Consider the following 18,900-nt stretch of genomic DNA (forward strand, 5'->3'; position numbering starts at 1 on the left):
ACCCCCATGGTTTATCATTTGGAAAAACTATTGGTTTCACAAAATACACCGTTTTTTCCCTTGTTGTACTTGTGCTCTGTACTTGGGTAAATGATGGTTGACATCTGTGAGGTAGAAAAGACCCTTTACTAATGCAACATATTCCTTGGTTGTCAGGTGATGAAGCTGTGAGTGAGTACAGCTCCCCCTGTGCACAGGGTAAGTTCAGTACTATCAGTGGCCAACTTTCCACCAACAATTTGCTGCTTGTGTTGAAAAACCTGCAACTTCATATGCAGCTACTTTTAGTCCCAAAATGTACTAGACCTGCTATATAATGTGCATATATTTATACCACGGCATTCATTAATACCTTATTCTGACTGGCAAATAGACATGCATGTTACATCATATATACGGGATAGGAAAAACTCACTTTAAGGTGCCTTTTAATACACATACTAGCTGTTTTAACAAGGATCAATATTACATCTCCAGAAGTACTGATTTATTGAAGAATGATTCCATATTACATTTTACTCCAAGACAACTGATTCAAAGCCATGCGTGCTAGCTTGGTTGGTCAGGATATTCATACTAGCTTGCTAATGTTACCGTTACATTTTTACGTTTCTGATCTTTCTGGTCCTATTTCTTCATTTCTTATATTTAAGTCTGATTTAAAGTTTACATGCAGAATATCTTTTCTGTCTTATTTTCATTGTTTGAACAACCCTGGTGTTGCTGCAACAAAAATTGTAACACTATGCTATCTTAACAATGTAGGAATTATATTTGTTGGCAGATGCTCAATTGCCATGTATTTGATAATTTTATTTTGTAATATTTAAAATGTATATGTAATTTAATATTTAATATTTAATACTGAATTTAATAATATTACATCTACAATTTATAAAAACATATAATGTGTAAAGGTAAGTGTGATTGTCAAGTCCTACTCCAAGCCATGCGATTGTCATGATCATATATATGCACATTGTTGTGTTTATATTGCAGGTGATGACTTAAACCAACTGTGAAAGGGGGACCAGCCACATCTTTTTTGTCAGTACACTGGACAATCTTCAGATACATTCTGTATTTAATACTCATTGTTTTAATTAGGTGATATGTAGTATTGAATTTTGAATTAAAGTTTGAGGAATGATGTACTGTCTCCATTTGCTTGGCTTCCTCACATTTATTATTTTGCACTCCTAGAATCAATGTGCAGCTGGATAAGGGTCTGACTCCTGTCAGTAAACCGGTTCATTTCAGCACACACACGTCAAAGAGCCCTTTCTATATGTATTCATCACTGTTCTGTATGCATTTCTCTCATTCCAAGCTGACTGCATCAGCTTTGAAACAGGACGAGGTTTAATGAACAGGACCAGATAAACTGAACCTGAGGGATCATTTAAATACTTGTAATGGCTCCTTACATTCTCAAAAGGTTAGTTGCAGCCAAACAGTGTGAAAGACGTGCTAAACCAAGGAGGAAAACAGACACTAAAACCTTGTTGTCTCAACAATCCTGTATTTGTCAATCCTTAGATTCTCAGAACACTTTTATGAACTGTAGACATGCACATATGCTGACCACCAAAGCTAGATTTATTGTGTCATAATTTTAAGATGAAAAGTAATACCAACCAGACAGCAGTAACCGTCGAAAACACTTTTCATAAAAGACTATGCAAATTCATGAAATTGTGAATTCACAAAAGGCAGCTATTGTATTATATTAATGACTAATATATTTGTCGCTTATTTAGATCCTTCTACAGTTTTTGAATTGTGTTGAAAAACTGTCCTTATCTGGGTGCCGACTATATAAACAAAATTTTTGTCCTGTTCCTGACATTACTGCTGATTGGCTTATCAACACCAAATAGATGTCAGTGAGGTTTTTCATCCTGGCCTCTGACATTTGGTTGTTTAGTACAGTGCATCAGGTATGGTTAAAGAAAAAAGATGAAATATAGCTAGGGCTGCAACGATTAGTGATGACCATGTAATTTCGTCGATTTGCATTTTCGTGACCGACTCGTCGTATTGTTTTGAACTAGCTTGCAATTGTTAAATACATTTGGCTCTGAAACGTTGTCAACATTGCTATTCCCAGTCATCACTGAATGAGCTTCATTATTGTTATGTTCCTGTGTTCTGTGTGTTAGTTTATCATTGTTTATTATCTTTAGTCTTGTAATTGATTATTTTTCATATTCATGTCTGGTGTTCTGTTTACATTAATTAGTCTTTGCACTCGTCTTCCCCTGTGATGTCTGAGTCTGAATGTTTACTAGTCCAGTCACTCCCTTGTCTGCGTGCCCCACTATTTGGGTGTTTACGGTAGTTCCGGGGTTCAATCTTCCTTCCAATCTTGCATTCCTTACTTCCTACTTTCTCTCCATTTCATGTTTGTACATAGCACTTATATACTAATCCCAACTAACATAGAATTTGTACAGTACTAATTATAATAACACGCTAATATGTTTGTCAAACTAACAAACTAACATTCCCTAGTTTTTGGGTATTTGTAATTTAAATCACTTAACTAACTTACTAACGCATCTCCAGTTTCAATTCTGTTCTGTAACTCCGCCTCCCTATTCTATCACTGATTACTTGCTTAGTTTCAGCGAAGTATTCGCACCTGTCTGTCTCTATCTCTTCATCTCCTGATTCTCTGCAATTGTCTACTCTCTAGTCCGGAGCCGTTTGTATTACATGCGTGTCATTGTGAATCCAGTCCACGTTTTCGTTTCCCCCTCGTTATTGTCCTATTACCCTTTCATGTCTCTCACCTGATGTTTATTTGTTAGACCGCCCTCACTCCCATGCCCCGCCTAGATTGTCTCATTCCCTGACATCTGTTCATGTGGGTGGTGGTCCTAAACCTTCACATATACCTTTGTAGGGGTCCTCGCACGGGCTCCAAAATATGTAGGGGTCCTCGCACGGGGCGCCAAAATACTGTAAGGTTCTCGCACAGGGCACCAAAATAACGTAGGGATTTTACTCTCTACGAAACCGGGGCGCCAGTTAATGTTATGTAGCAGTATAACTGCAAAAAGTAATCAGTCTCATAAAATTACTGTTATCAGAAATATCCAACCACAAATTTAGTATTTTAATTAATAATTAAAATAACCAATATTAATGATTGAACATACCGATAACCTGAAGGTTGGAAGTTCTTCGAAAGACTGCTTTAACTCGGCTCTCATGTCTATGTGATTCCAAAACGGACACCGGGGTTTAATAAAATATATTTATTAAACAAACATAAAACACAGAACAGATAAACTAACGGGAAGTTAGTCAGGAAATTTAGTTGGGTATGTGAGTGTGTGTGTGTGTGTGTGTGTGTGTGTGTGTGTGTGTGGGCGCGGGCGCACGCAAGCGCGTGTGTCACTTGAACAAAGGAAAGTAAAGTGGGTGTGTTAGTTATTGTTAGCTGTGAGAAGACTACTTGCGTAGTTTACTCTATATATGCGCAAAAGACGGCGAATCAATTCACGTACATATATAGCTACAAAATACATTCCAATGATAAGACGGCAAATATGGAAACACAGATTCACAAAAACAGTTAGACTGAGACGGGTGCGTGGGGGTTGGACCCAAAATGCACGACTCAGAAACAATAGAAATATAAAGACCCCTCAGGGCTTTATTCGGGACGAATCCCAGGAGCGTAGTCAACACAAGCAAAGTCCATACACGTAGATCCAGCCAAACAAAAAGTCAAACTCATAGTCGGTAGACGTGCAGGGAGGTCCGGTAGCAGGAGAGCTGTCAGCGGGGCAGATGAACAGACGGACGGCAGGCAGAGGCGTAGTCGTGGGCGAAGCGGGAGTCGAAACCATGAAACAATCAGCGAAGCAGAAGTACAAAAACGGTAGGCGAGGACGTAGTCAAAAAACAAACGATGGTCACAAAACAGAAATCAATAAACAATGGTCGGTAAACAGGCGTGGATCGTAACGTGTAATAGTGGTAAATGCTCAAGAGTTGCCTGGTAAACAGAGGCAGTCAATTTCGCAGTGAGCAGTTGTGCGACTGGGCTATAAATGCGGGTGTAGACAGGTGTAGACAATTAGTTAGAGCGTAGCAAGGAAATGGAAAACAGGTGCGATGGATGATAAGTTTAACAAGGAGATTAGTAATCGTTAGTAATAAACCTATCCTGCCCTAGCATTAGTAAATTAGTAGATGACATGCACGAGAAACGTAAGGTAACATGAACACATGATTAGTTTGTTAGTCTCTACCCAATCCTGATCTAGCGTTAGTAGTTTTAGTAAATAGACAAATGGAAACAATTAGGGAGTGAATGACAGAAAGAGAGAGAGTGAGAGAGAGAGAGAAAAGGCGGAACGCGAGGTTTGCGGAAAAACATGTAAAAGTGTATGCATAAACCGTGACCAGTTAACGTAACAATAAACATAAATCAAAACATGACACAAAGCGAAACTAAGACGATAATCACTCAACATAACCAGGTAATATAAACGTACGAAAACATAACTAGACATGACAAGAAAATAAATCGTAACGAGACATAAATAAACATGACAAGAAAATAAATCGTAACGAAACATAACTAAACAACATGACGAACCTAGACTAACATAATACATGATAAGACAATACAAGACTAATACCAAATGAATAAACATAAAACATGGCGAGACAGACCTGAAACGTGACAGGACCCCCCCCTTAACGACCGACTCCTGGCGGTCCTTGGAATTTATCAGGGTGGTCACGATGGAAGTCTCTGATGAGTGATTTGTCCAGAATGAGACTGGGAGCGACCCAGGAACGTTCCTCAGGGCCATAGCCCTCCCAGTCAACCAAGTATTGAACCCCACGGCCCCTCTTACGAATGTTCAAGAGTTTGTTAACAGTAAATGCAGGGTGGTTGTCAATAATGCGGGGGGGAGGTGGTGGGGGATCCAGGGTACATATAGGGTGAGAGGATACAGGCTTAATATAGGAGACATGGAATGTGGGGTGAATCTTAAGGGAAGCAGGGAGTGACAATTTTACAGAGGAAGGATTGATGATTCTGTGGATCTTAAAGGGACCAATAAAGCGGGGTTGCAGTTTGTGGGAAGTGGCTTGGAGGGGAATGTCCTTAGTGGACAGCCAGACGGAGTCACCTGGTTTGTAGGCCGGAGCTGGAGTGCGGTGGCGATCAGCAACACGCCGATTACGATCTGCCGTGCGTAAGAGCGCAGCCTTGGCGTCCCTCCAAATCTTGGCACATCGTTTCATGTGGGTGGTGAGGGAGGGAACAGCGATCTCAGCTTCTTGGTCGGGAAACAATGGAGGTTGGTAGCCTAGAGAGATCTCGAACGGAGACTTTCCGGTGGCGGCGCATGGAAGGGTGTTGTGCGCATACTCAACCCAGGTGAGCATCTTGCTCCATGAAGCCGGATTCTGGGCAGAGACACAACGTAGGGCGGCTCCCAAATCCTGGTTGGCCCTCTCGGTCTGCCCATTGGATTGAGGGTGGTAGCCGGATGAGAGGCTGGCTGTGGCACCGAGGGCCAGGTAGAAAGCTTTCCACACTTGAGAAATGAATTGTGGGCCCCGGTCGGATACAATGTCTGAGGGGATTCCATGGATGCGGAACACTTCCTTGATAAGTACATCCGCAGTCTCTTGGGCAGTGGGTAACCCTGGCAGGGGGATGAAGTGGGCCGCCTTACTGAATTGGTCCACCACAGTGAGGATGGTGGTGTTACCTTCGGAAGGGGGAAGTCCGGTAACGAAGTCCACGCCGATGTGGCTCCAGGGTCGGCTGGGCACAGGCAGAGGTTGGAGTAGACCAGCCGGGGCTTGGTGGGAGGCCTTGCTTCTGGCACAGGTGGTACATGCCTTGATGAAGCGCCTGGTGTCAGGGATCATGGAGCTCCACCAGAATCTCCGCTTCAGCACCGCCAAGGTGCGGGTAAAGCCGGGATGGCAGGAAAGGAGGGATGAATGGGCCCATTGCAGCACCTGTATCCGAGTGGCTGAGGGAACGTATAGGCGTAATCCGGGGTTGGGCCTAGGATCGGGTTCCTCCCGTAGAGCCCTCTGGATCACTGACTCGATCTTCCAGGTGACGGACCCCACGGTGCAGGAGGCCGGAAGGATGTTCTCAGGAACCTCACGCTCAGGACAGGTGTTAAATTGGCGAGAAAGGGCGTCAGGCTTAACGTTCTTAGAACCCGGGCGGTAGGTGAGTGAGAAGTTGAACCTCCCGAAGAACAGTGCCCATCTGGCCTGTCGGGAGTTCAGCCTCTTGGCTGTCTGGAGGTATGCCAGGTTCTTGTGGTCGGTCCAAACGATGAACGGCTTCTCGGACCCCTCCAGCCAATGTCTCCACTCCTCCAACGCCAGTTTGACTGCCAGCAGTTCGCGATTTCCGACATCATAATTCCTCTCCGCCGGGGACAGCTTCTTGGAGAAGAAAGCGCAGGGGTGTAGTCGGTTGTCCGCGGCCGCCATCTGAGAGAGCACAGCTCCCACCCCCGAGTCGGAAGCATCCGTCTCAACCACAAACTGGTGGGTGGGGTCGGGGTGAACCAGGATGGGAGCGGAAGAGAACAGTCTCTTGACCTTGGTGAAGGCCGTCTCAGCTTCGGGGCTCCACCGGAATGGCACCACAGGGGACGTGAGCTTGGTTAGAGGGGAGACCACTTGGCTATAGGATCGGATGAACCTTCGGTAGAAGTTGGCGAATCCCAAGAAGCGCTGGAGTTGCTTACGTGAGGTGGGTGTGGGCCAGTCGGTGACCGCCAGAATCTTCTTGGGATCCGCCCTGATCCGTCCCCTCTCAAGGATGAATCCAAGGAACTCAACTGTGTCGGAGTGGAAGACGCACTTCTCCGCCTTGATGAACAATCTGTTCTCTAGAAGTCTCTGTAGCACTTGCCTGACGTGGTTCTCATGATCCTTGGCATTATTGGAGTAAATTAAGATGTCATCCAGGTAGACGAACACATGGCGGCCCAACAAGTCCCGAAGAACGTCATTAACCAGAGCCTGGAAGACAGCAGGAGCATTGGTGAGGCCGAATGGCATGACCAGGTATTCAAAGTGTCCGAGAGAGGTGTTGAAGGCGGTCTTCCATTCATCGCCCTCACGGATACGGACCAGGTGGTAAGCGTTGCGGAGATCCAACTTGGTGAAGATGGTGGCCTCGTGAAGTGGGTGGAAGGCGGAGTCCATCAGGGGCAGAGGATACTTGTTCCTCACCGTGATGTTGTTCAGCTCCCTGTAGTCGATGCACAGGCGTAGGGAGCCATCCTTCTTCTGAACGAAGAAGAATCCCGCACCGACGGGAGAGGAAGACGGGCGAATTAGTCCGTTAGCCAGGCAGTCACGGATGTATTTCTCCATCGCCTCCCTCTCTGGTCTGGAGACGTTGTATAGGCGACTTGAGGGAAGTGACGAACCAGGAAGGAGCTCGATGGCGCAGTCGTAGGGTCGATGAGGCGGCAAAGACTGAGCTTGTGTCTTGGAGAACACTGTGCCCAGGTCATGGTAAGGAGTGGGAACCTTCTCCAGGGAGGGCTTGCGGGTCTGTGGTGGAGCTGGCACTCCCTCTGCTGGTGGTGGGGCGGAACGCAAGCAGGACAGATGGCACTTAGGATCCCATGCTTGCACTTGGTTAGAACTCCAGTTGATCGTGGGGTTGTGTTTCTGGAGCCAGGGTAATCCCAAGATGAGTTGGTCATTAGGGGACTGGATGACGCGGAACTGGATCATCTCCCAATGGTTCCCAGAAATGATCAGTTGTAAGGGAATAGTGATGTGCGTCATGCGGCAGAAAGTCCTTCCATCCAGCGACCGCGCGTTCTCAGGGTGGGGTAGAGGGAGGGTGGGGATGTTCAGCAATCAGTCTCTGGGATGGCTCCTGGTCGCTGGATGCGTGTTGGAAGATCTTCCGAATCTCATCGGCGAAGACTGGGTAAAGAGGAGGGAATGAATCCCCGGACCACACCGCTGTAGCCCAGTCCAACGCCCTCCTCTTGAGTAGCCCCATCACGTAGCCAATCCGACGGTCGTCGCTGTTGTAGGTCTGGGGCTGTTGCTTGAACACGAAGTCGCATTGTAGTAGGAAAGCCTTGCACCTCTCAGGTTCTCCACCAAACCTCTCTGGAGGGGGTTGTTGGGGCTCTCGGAAGTGGTAGGTTCCCGTGGGGTTGAGCGCTGGGAATGTGGGTGGGTGGGAAGGCTCCTCCTGTGGTTGTGGCAGGACTGCGACGGTGAACCTCTTCATCTCCGCACACAGTTCACGAATCTCCAGGTGAAGTTCGGAGATTCCTTGTGAATGCTGCCGGACGATGGCTCCTTGTTCCTGGAGGGCGTGGAACATGGCAGTAGAGTCAGCAGGGTCCATTGTGGCGAAATTGTTCTGAGACGGGTGCGTGGGGGTTGGACCCAAAATGCATGACTCAGAAACAATAGTAATATAAAGACCCCTCAGGGCTTTATTCGGGACAAATCCCAGGAGCGTAGTCAACACAAGCAAAGTCCATACACGTAGATCCAGCCAAACAAAAAGTAAACAAACAAAAAGCACGGTGCCGAGGGAAGAGGCAAACTCGTAGTCGGTAGACGTGCAGGGAGGTCCGGTAGCAGGAGAGCTGTCAGCGGGGCAGATGAACAGACGGACGGCAGGCAGAGGCGTAGTCGTGGGCGAAGCCGGAGTCGAAACCATGAAACAATCAGCGAAGCAGAAGTACAAAAACGGTAGGCGAGGACGTAGTCAAAAAACAAACGATGGTCACAAAACAGAAATCAATAAACAATGGTCGGTAAACAGGCGTGGATCGTAACGTGTAATCAATAGTGGTAAATGCTCAAGAGTTGCGTGGTAAACAGAGGCAGACAATTTCAGACAGGTGTAGACAATTAGTTAGAGCGTAGCAAGGAAATGGAAAACAGGTGCGATGGATGACAAGTTTAACAAGGAGATTAGTAATCGTTAGTAATAAACCTATCCTGCCCTAGCATTAGTAAATTAGTAGATGACATGCACGAGAAACGTAAGGTAACATGAACACATGATTAGTTTGTTAGTCTCTACCCAATCCTGATCTAGCGTTAGTAGTTTTAGTAAATAGACAAATGGAAATAATTAGGGAGTGAATGACAGAAAGAGAGAGAGAGAGAGAGAGAGAGAGAGAGAGAAAAGGCGGAACGCAAGGTTTGCGGATAAACATGTAAAAGTGTATGCATAAACCGTGACCAGTTAACGTAACAATAAACATAAATCAAAACATGACACAAAGCGAAACTAAGACGATAATCACTCAACATAACCAGGTAATATAAACGTACGAAAACATAACTAGACATGACAAGAAAATAAATTGTAACGAGACATAACTAAACATGACAAGAAAATAAATCGTAACGAAACATAACTAAACAACATGACGAACCTAGACTAACATAATACATGATAAGACAATACAAGACTAATACCAAATGAATAAACATAAAACATGGCGAGACAGACCTGAAACGTGACATAGACTAAACTAAACACTGGCTATGCCTGAATGTTTGTTGTCTTACTGAGTCCATACGCATTGCTGGATCCAAAAGACGTGCTGTCCTTGTAGAAGCGGCGATGGTAATGTGAATGTACTGGAGAGATGCGCAGGCTGGGGCGTCTTAGCCGCGCGTTGTCGTCTGGTCCACTCGGTTGCTGGAAGGATGTTCGCTTGTTTGTTGCTGTTGTTCGTTGGTGAGCTTTGCAGGAGTAAACTGATGTAGCATTCCGCGTACACCAGTTTCCACTCGCTATAGGCCACGGAGTTACTGCGAGGTAACTAGGTGTGTCCGTAGGCCTGGTAGTGCGCTGTGCAGCATTCAGCCTCTGTCCGAGTCTCGGAGCAGATGAGCTGAAGCGAATGGCCAAAAAGGGTGCGTCGAGGAAGGGAATGAAGAAAGGGAAGAGAAGAAGCAGAAGAGGAGATACCAAGAACGTGTCTTGCTCTTATATGGGAAAGTTTATTGCTCCCGCCATTACGGGATTGGCTGAACCAAGCTAGATGTCATGCGGGGTGGACGTTGTGGAATTGTCCTGTGGGAATGTGGAAGTTGTAGTTCCTACACCTTCATAAACTTCATATTGGTACCTGAGTTCCTTGACACCCTCAGAGTTCCTTTCAAAGGGAACAGTGTACAACTGTTTCATCCTGATCTGATGTTTCTGTAGCACTCTTGAAATGGTTGTAGTGCTTACACTGTCAATGTTTGGAAATATGTTCTTGTCTGCAATTATGTTCTTGCATATTTCTCATAGCCTGATGCTGTTGTTGACAATGACCATCCCAACTATTGTATCCTCCTGTTGAGGCGTAAACATTCTTCCCCTTCCCCCTGTGTGACTGTGTGAGGTAACCGCTGGGTCCTGTAGTGAGTCAAAGACAAATGTGCACTGATACATCTGCTTTTTCTGGAGACTTCTCAAATCACAGTACTGCTGTAATATACACATCAATTGAACTCCTTCAGTCAGAATGCTGTAAATACTGTATAGTACCTGTTGGTTTGCCTGAAAATCCTCATTATTGAAGCCACTGTGGATCTAGGCAAGTTTGGTTGAACCCTCAACCTGCTTCCCTCAGGGACAGACCATGATTTACCACATGATCAATGACTGTGGCTGTGATTTCATCAGACACAACTGTTCTTGCTCTTCCACGACGTCTTCTTCTTTTGCCTCTGGCTGCATCCATTTTCCCCACCAAGGCTAAAAAATGCAAATGCCAATCCAAAGGTGGCCCCTTTTGTATATGTGGTAACGGGGCACAAACAACAAACACCTGAGTAGGTTGTTCACTGAAACATAAACCAGTACCAGTACATATACAGGAGTAATAGCTGCAACTCTATCTATATTTACCCTATATACATGCACATTTCAATGCAAGTATGATCACTTTTGTATAGATGGTAACAAGGCTGCAAACAAAAAAATTGAATAAACTGAATAAACTTTCTGCTCAAATCTGTCTTACGTATTTCAAGCATATAGTTTCATTTTTCTGCCAAAATGCAGCATATTTCCTTTCACAATGATCAGAATTTTATTGGGTTTTGAACTGAAAGTTAACTGTTTTGAACAGAGTCTGCAAAATTTGCTGTATTTGTACAAACTTTTGCTGGTAGTGAACACTGACTGAGAGAGGTATTCATAAATTTTGGAAGAAGTGGTGATTGAATGCCTTTAGTATGAAAGCAATGCAAAAATATCCACAGTTTAGTTCACATAGTCTAATGATATGGTGAATGTGTTAAGTGTTTTGAAAAAGTGGACATGGTATTGAGACAAGTGTGAAAACGATTGTAAAAAAACTGTAACAGACTGATGTACAGGTCTACCTAATAAAGTGTTCACTGAGTGTATATCTTTTGTATAAGTGATCATATATGCTGCTTATCCTCCTGTATAAGTAATCAGAATCATATTCTTGAATGCAAAGAGCTTAAAAGTAACTGAGTTGCTGAGAAGAAAGAAAATTAGTAGCATGCCTGAAGACCAGAGTTCTGAGTTTGGAGAAAAATGCTTGATATAATTAGGTTGTGTGGTGGGAAAGCAGCTAGGGAGGAACAGATGAATTAGAGCCAAGGGCTGGTGACTTGGCATGAGCGCAGTAGTAGATAATGTCAAGGCTGTCATACCTGCCGGTTCCCGGATCCCCGTCCTTTTGTTTATGTTTCCCCAGTTCCCCTTTGACATGTATTGTATTTGTTTACGTGTGTTATTTTTCCGCGTTGTAGGTTGGGTGTAGCTTGTGTTCTCCGTCCGGTCCTGGTTTTCCATCCCACACAGTTACTTCACTTCTCATTTATCCATTAGCACTGATTTCATTTGCCCTGCCATTCTTACCACATTCCTAACTCATTAGTTAAATGTTGTTTACAATAGTTACGTGTTTTTAATGTGAAATCCAGGAGATGCTTCTGCTCTCCAAAGTCAGCTCAGCCTTAATGCATTTGTCTGGCACAGAAGCAGACAATCAGCTCAGATTTCACAAGGCGTAAAGGTTAAACTGGCAAGACCATGGTATCACAGGCAAAGTGCCCAAATGCTTGCAAATGTTTGTTTTCACCAAGTTCATGTTGAAAGACCCCTAGATTGAGTGAGCTGTCAATCTTTACCTGTTTTTCAATGATGGGGGGTGCCAATATTCTTGAGTAGTTTTATTTATCAAGAAACAAATATTCCTACTTCCTTACAGTTTTTTACAATTGTTTTCACACTTGTCTCAATACCATGCCCACTTTTTCAAAACTCTTCACACAATGTGCTTTTGAAACACACACCTGAGCACATCAGTTAACATTTGGTGCAAAATGCACTTCAACCACCAAAACACTTAATATTTCACCCAAAAGTGACTCTTGCTGCCATAACTATAGCACATGCTTTCTCCCATAAGACTACTTTGTCACTCAATGTTGAATGAACTACAAAACACAAACAACTTGGAGCATTGCTAAATACATATATTATGTGTTTCCCTTTCCTCTATTTTTGCATCCACAAATATTTCAAACCAAGTAGCTAAAGAAACTTTTGATCTGTTGGTTTGCCTCTCACAATAGATGTCATGACTGAGTGTGGTAAATTTACAGTAAACTGTAAATGAATTAATGTTTTACTATATTGGAAACCCAGAATAACTATTTTTACTGTGTAATGTAAAACAATATATGATAAAGAAACAAACCACAAAAGCAACAGTATTCTTCAGAGGGTTTACAGTATTTTGACGTTTGTTCTCACAATGCAATATACTGTCAGAAAAGAAAAAGACAATACAATCAATTACTCAAAATACATTACAATCAATAACAAATACATACCAAAAAGCAATATTTTCACTATATACAGTCATTCGCACATATATTGTCTGCCTATCAGTATCAGAAGTCTACTGTTGGCCTGGCCCATCCATCCTGCCCTCTGCATTTGGCCATAGATTTTCATCAACATCACTCCGAATGTTATCTTTTGCTATATACCGAGGAAAACATCTCTTTGCGTGCCTTTTCCAGCCCTGGATGTGTTCCACTGTTATGTCCATACACCCAGCAGCCATTGCATCTAGAAGTGACATCTGTTCATGTGGGTGGTGGTCCTAAACCTTCACATATACCTTCATAAACGTCATATTGGTATCTGAGTTCCTTGACACCCTCAGAATTCCTGTCAAAGGGGACAGTGTACAACTGTTTCATCCTGATCTGATGTCTCTTCTAGCACTCTTGAAATGGTTGTAGTGCTTACACTGCCAGTGTTTGGAAATATGTTGTTGCATATTTCTCTTAGCCTGATGCTGTTGTTGACAATGACCATCCCAACTATTGTGTCCTCCTGTTGAGGCGTAAACATTATTCCCCTTCCCCCTGTGTGACTGTGTGAGGTAACCGCTAAATACTGTATAGTACCTGTTGGTTTGCCTGGAAATCCTCACAATTGAAGCCACTGTGGATCTAGGCAAGTTTGGTTGAACCCTCAACCTGCTTCCCTCAGGGACAGACCATGATTTACCACATGATCAATGACTGTGGCTCTGATTTCATCAGACACAACTGTTCTTGATCTTCCGCGACCTCCTCTTCCTCTCTTCCTATTTCCTTTCACAATGATCAGAATTTTATTGGGTTTTGAACTGAAAGTTAACTGTTTGGAACAGAGTCTGCAAAATCTGCTGTATTTGTACAAACTTTTGCTGGTAGTGAACACTGACTGAGAGAGGTATTCATGAATTTTGGAAGAAGTGGTGATTGAATGCCTTTAGTATGAAAGCAATGCAAAAAACCACAGTTTAGTTCACACAGTCTAATGATATGGTGAATGTGTTAAGTGTTTTGAAAAAGTGAACATGGTATTGAGACAGGTGTGAAAACGATTGTAAAAAACTGTAATATCAAAATTCCAATTTTCAATAACAAAAAAATTGTTACTAAAAGTGAATACATAATCATTATTCACATGTCACTAAACAAATTAAACACCACACATTTTACCGAGTGTGACTGCGAGGTACTGTGAATAGAATTCTGTGAGCAGACGGCAATACTTCAAATCTGCCTGGATATCTCCCCTCCCACCTTTCCTAGCATTGAGATTATCGGTCAGTTCAGCACTTTAACCCAGTTCAAGTTAAACAAGTTGAGAAAATGGTTTAGAATTAATCCTGACTTTGGACTTGAGGAGGAGGGAGTGCAGCATGATGAAATGGCGTGTGTGTGTGTGTGTGTGTGTGTGTGTGTGTGTGTTTGTGTCTGTGTGTTTGTGTGTGTGTGTGTGTGTGTGTGTTTGTGTCTGTGTGTGTGTGTTTGTATCTGTGTGTGTGTTTGTGTGTGTGTGTTTGTGTCTGTGTTTGTGTGTTTGTGTGTGTGTGTGTGTGTGCGTACATGCTTGTGTGTGTGTGTGTGTGTTTGTGTATCAGGGGAGGGCAGTGTGGGGGGGGCTCTGTCATGAGTTGGGCATTTCCCTTTGTGTATAAATCCTGCTGTTTCAGAATTATTCCTCAATGGCTCATCTGACAAAGAGGCATATGTGAGACACACAGAGTGTCTGCGTATTGGTAGATTTTTTTCCGATCTGATCTCGTCAGTATGCTGGGGCTGCTGCTAATTGCCTGCATGCTGCTGCAGGCTGCAGACTCCAGATACCCAGATGAACCGTAAGTATAATATTTTTTATTGTTGTTACTCAGTCAATTTAATCATAAAATTAAGAGAACTGTGCATTGAATTGTCTTTTATGTTCATTAGAGCATTATTCTTAAATGCAAGGCAAATGTTGTAGGGCTAAGGCTGTTTTAATATTTCCAATATATTTAAATCAGACTAGGATTCAAAGGAAATGTCTTTTACTGCATTCCTGCATTTTTTAAAGAAAATGTTCTTCCATCTTCCACTAAAGCTCAGGATGTGAATTTTCTAATTTGTCTGGCATATTAGTGGACACATTCCTTTTATGGGTAAATGTAATTCCACATACTCTATCTTTTTTTACTTAATATTTTTCATTCTTTTAAAGAATTTATCTTGTGACAGTGGCCTCCCAGATAACAGGGGGCAGTACAGAGACAGTCTGTGCCCACATTCTTCTTCAGAATGGACCGCTCTCTTTTACACTTACCCTGGAAATAGGTCCCAGTAATACTACTCTCTTGGAGGAATTCATTATGACAGAGTTCCATCGCTGTTTACATTTCCAGGTTTGGTGATTTACCATTTTTCAGTGATTGCTTGGCTTTGTCAGGTTTCTTTGTCAGCAGCAGGAGAGATATATGAATACAAGGAATATACCAGAATAAACAGAATATAATGTTCTAAAATTAATGCATGTAGAATATAAAGTTCTAAAATAAATGTTTAGATACACATCTTAATTAGTCTCACAATAATATACCTCAATCGCATGATAAAATAAGGTTTTCAACTGCACTTGTTACTTAGCTGATCCTTCGCATAGCTATTTCAGCCATGTCATTAAAAATAATGGCCAACTGATTAGTCTGGCAAAAATAGACCACGAAGTATGTCTATTGTCTATTGTATGTCTATTGTTATCATACCTCAGATTTTCTTTTAAATGAACTTCACTTCTTCCCTAGCTGGTCCATATTAATTCCTTGCTCTGTGTTTTGCAAGAAACACCTCCCTACCAGATGGGTCAGAATTCTTGCAGGACCTGAACCTGGGCCTGCAAGAGGGCAGGGGAGGGGTTTGGAGGGCAGGGGTATCTACAACAGAATTTCCCTTATAGGAGGATTGTCATGCTTGTTTCAGTTGAGCTTATTTGGATGAAGTGATTAAATGATGTGTGTAGGCATTTTAAAAATCACAGTGCCATGGTTCTGGGCTTCTGTTCTGTTCTGTCTGTGTACCTATCTCCTACTCACCTCCTCTTAAGACCGCCGTAATCAGTGGGATGTGAGGTTGAGTTTCTCTGCCGTGTGTTATTTCCTTGCTCCAGTCAGATTAGACTTCTTGACCGTTTTGATAGGTTGTTCTGTTGGTTGGCTAATTGCCAGGGAGTTATGTATTCTCTCTCATCGTTTTCCCCTTCCTCCGTATCCCTTGTCTCTAGGGATGCCCCCCAAAAATATAAGTCGTTATCTCACGTCTGGGGGGTAACTTTTAGAACCCAACTCGGGCGCGTTTGGTCCACCGATCCCGCTCCCTTACACACCGACAGTGTCGCTGTTTCCTAAATATGGGGCAAAACCTATCAAACAAACACGTTCAGTGACATCACTGTTTGGCTGGAATCTCTAGCCTGTGTTTCCCACCAGGTAACGGGCGCTCAAACCCCACCCTTTAACACAGAGACTGGTTTATGGACAGCCACCAATCCAGGCAATCACATAACACTCCCACGAAAATACGGTAACGTTAGCATAAAAAATAGCACGGAACCTAACTTGGCTAGCCAGAGCGACATGACGGACAGCTCTGACTTTGCAGAGTTAGAAGACAAGCTTTTCGATTTTGACAAAGAAATACAACCACATATTTTTTAACCGGAATTTACAGAGGAAGAATTGTGTGAGCGAGAGAGACAGACAGCGGAGCACAAGGCAGCCGAAGCTAACCGAGAGGATTCATTGGACGAAGTTTCCACAACCAACGTTTTGGTACAGCTTGTTAACTAGATATTTACTTACTCATCGCTTAGTTTCCCTCCTGGACCCCTTGGTTGGGGATTCTTCTTCCAATGAATCCTCCAATTGCTGCAGAAGAAGTTGGTAAGTATTACAGGATGCAGCTTCGGACACTTGCTACATCCTGCAGTACTTAACAACTTCTTCTGCAGCAATTGAAGGATTAAGTAAGTAATTGGAAGCTTGCCTACTTGATAAGAGAGAATATAGCTAGTTAGGTAGCTAGCTAAGTTCTACCAGTCCTACAAGAGCAACAGGCTACGAAGGCTTTTCCTCAGGTTTTTACAAAAACAACTTTTTGTGTTCTCTCCCGTAGCCAATACCGAACCCACTTGGAAATGGCTCCTATAATTCCTACCGTCCTCATTTTGATAATGAGTTTGCCATGTGGTACCTTATCAGATGCTTTTTGGAAATATAAGTATACAATATCATAAGCTATGCTTTCAAAACACTTGGTTGCTTCCTCAAAGAATGCCAAAAGCATTCGTTCGGAACACTGTGAGTTGAAGTTACAATAAACTAAAACCTGCAATACTTAAAACTACAGTAGACGAACTCAAAAACACTCTTAACTGTACTAAACTAAAGCCAATGATACGCTTAGCCTAATTACAGTAAACTAAAAATGTATTTGTTCATTTCCAAGAGCCACTTTTGGGTGCTTCATTCAAATGTCAATCTGGGAAAATTACTATTAAGTCAGAATATAAAATGGAAAGATTGGTCTTCGGGATAAATCTAGGATAAATGGGTTAGACACTCATTTACATTCCTCCTCTCTGTCAATTCCAGGTTCCTTCTGTTGTCACTAATACCGTGGCAACCATTGATGCCTCCCTCAAGGGGGAAAAAACATCTTTGAGCAAGAAGACCAAAATCTGGATCAAACCAAGCTCCTCTTTCACTATCATACAGACAGACAAGCCCATCTACAAACCAGGACAGACCAGTAATTTCAACTATTCATTTACTATCTGGCTTGTCTTAGAGCGCAGTTCATTAGTGACTACTAAAAATGCCACAGCCACTGACATACCATTGGACACAAAAAAATGATTTCAGTATGATTAATGATTCAAGAAATACTGTATAGGTGCTTTTTAATGTGTGTGTTCAGTAATTGACTTTGTGTTTTGCCGTCCTACTGCTGACTTTCTTTTACTGGTTTTTTTTTTTTTTTTTTTTTTTTCTGCAGTCAAGTTCCGTATTGTCTCCCTGGATTCTAGCTTCTTGCCTCATGAGGAAGTGGTAAGAGATCATTTTGTGTGTGAGAAGAGAGAGGCAGGGAGACACCAATGTTAGTGTGTAAACGTTAAACGAGTCATAAGTGTTTAACCTTACTATATAAGTAGGCCAGTCTCAGAGATAGTGTTTTGAAATTTTTAATTACATTGCTAAAAAAAGACTGAAAGGAGAGAGTTTGGGGTGGTGGTTAAGGAGAAGGAGGTTTTGAAGCAGATTTTCAACTGAATTTGGACAAACTGTATACTGCATAATTTTCACATCTGGTACCTGTCCTGTCACAAAGGATGAGCTTCCTTGTAGTGGTGAAATAAAGATGGAGAAAAACAATTCATTTGTGTCTGTGACTCTGCTTGGAAAGAAATGTTTGACTTTTCTTTTATTCTTTCCTTTTGCAGTTCCAGGCTATTGAGTTGCAGGTATGGCATCCTGACTATGCAATTTCATTGGGTCCGTCACACCACATGGGAAATAGAACTTAGTCTGTCTGTTCAGCTATCTCTATCTCTTCTTGGCATACGCCAGTCTGAACGTCAGGCTCTAGGCAATACCTCTGTCCTTCTTTTACAGGACCCTAAGTCAAATCGTATTGCCCAGTGGTTGAACCAATCAATCACCACTGGAATTCTGGACCTGTCCCACCCCACAACGCCTGAGGCCAAGCAAGGCAACTACATCATCTCAGCCAGGACAAAGAGGGACGCTATCACCACCCAGACATTTGAGATCATAGAATATGGTAAGGATGCATTCATGTGGTCACAGAATTTTTTTTTCTCTTACCAACACAATTACAGTTTACAGAGCAATGTGCTGAAGCCTCTAAGAGGAAATGGTATAGTGAAAAACAACCGAAATGAATGAAACTGGACAAGGCAAGAGAGACTTTTCTAAAGACATCACATTTTGAGCTATCCTATTATATGATAGTTTAAACTTTCCAGGATATTGTTAGGTA

The 18,900-nt window shown here is 42.9% G+C and overlaps 2 protein-coding genes across 4 annotated transcripts in view; both read left to right on the forward strand.

Annotated features, from left to right (window-relative positions):
* Positions 1 to 1,152, forward strand: part of LOC133132372 (alpha-2-macroglobulin-like) — a 35,415-nt gene extending 34,263 nt beyond the window's left edge. The window contains exons 35-36 of the mRNA XM_061247771.1: positions 157 to 198; positions 1,000 to 1,152. Coding sequence (XP_061103755.1) covers positions 157 to 198; positions 1,000 to 1,022 — 65 coding nt within the window. The 3' untranslated portion in view covers positions 1,023 to 1,152. The remainder of the gene's footprint in view (positions 1 to 156; positions 199 to 999) is intronic.
* Positions 1,153 to 14,549: 13,397 nt separating this feature from the next.
* Positions 14,550 to 18,900, forward strand: part of LOC133132463 (alpha-2-macroglobulin-like) — a 39,614-nt gene continuing 35,263 nt past the window's right edge. The window contains exons 1-6 of one of the 3 annotated variants that reach the window (XM_061247918.1): positions 14,550 to 14,708; positions 15,068 to 15,248; positions 17,493 to 17,649; positions 17,896 to 17,948; positions 18,341 to 18,361; positions 18,513 to 18,681. In XM_061247918.1, the coding sequence (XP_061103902.1) occupies positions 14,641 to 14,708; positions 15,068 to 15,248; positions 17,493 to 17,649; positions 17,896 to 17,948; positions 18,341 to 18,361; positions 18,513 to 18,681 (649 nt within the window). In that variant the 5' untranslated portion in view covers positions 14,550 to 14,640. Of the gene's footprint in view, positions 14,709 to 15,067; positions 15,249 to 16,569; positions 16,671 to 17,156; positions 17,199 to 17,492; positions 17,650 to 17,895; positions 17,949 to 18,340; positions 18,362 to 18,512; positions 18,682 to 18,900 lie in introns of those variants that run through there. The other 2 variants (XM_061247919.1, XM_061247920.1) reach the window with 2 other exon arrangements.

This window comes from Conger conger, chromosome 7, assembly GCF_963514075.1.
Source record: "Conger conger chromosome 7, fConCon1.1, whole genome shotgun sequence".
NCBI lineage: Eukaryota > Metazoa > Chordata > Actinopteri > Anguilliformes > Congridae > Conger > Conger conger.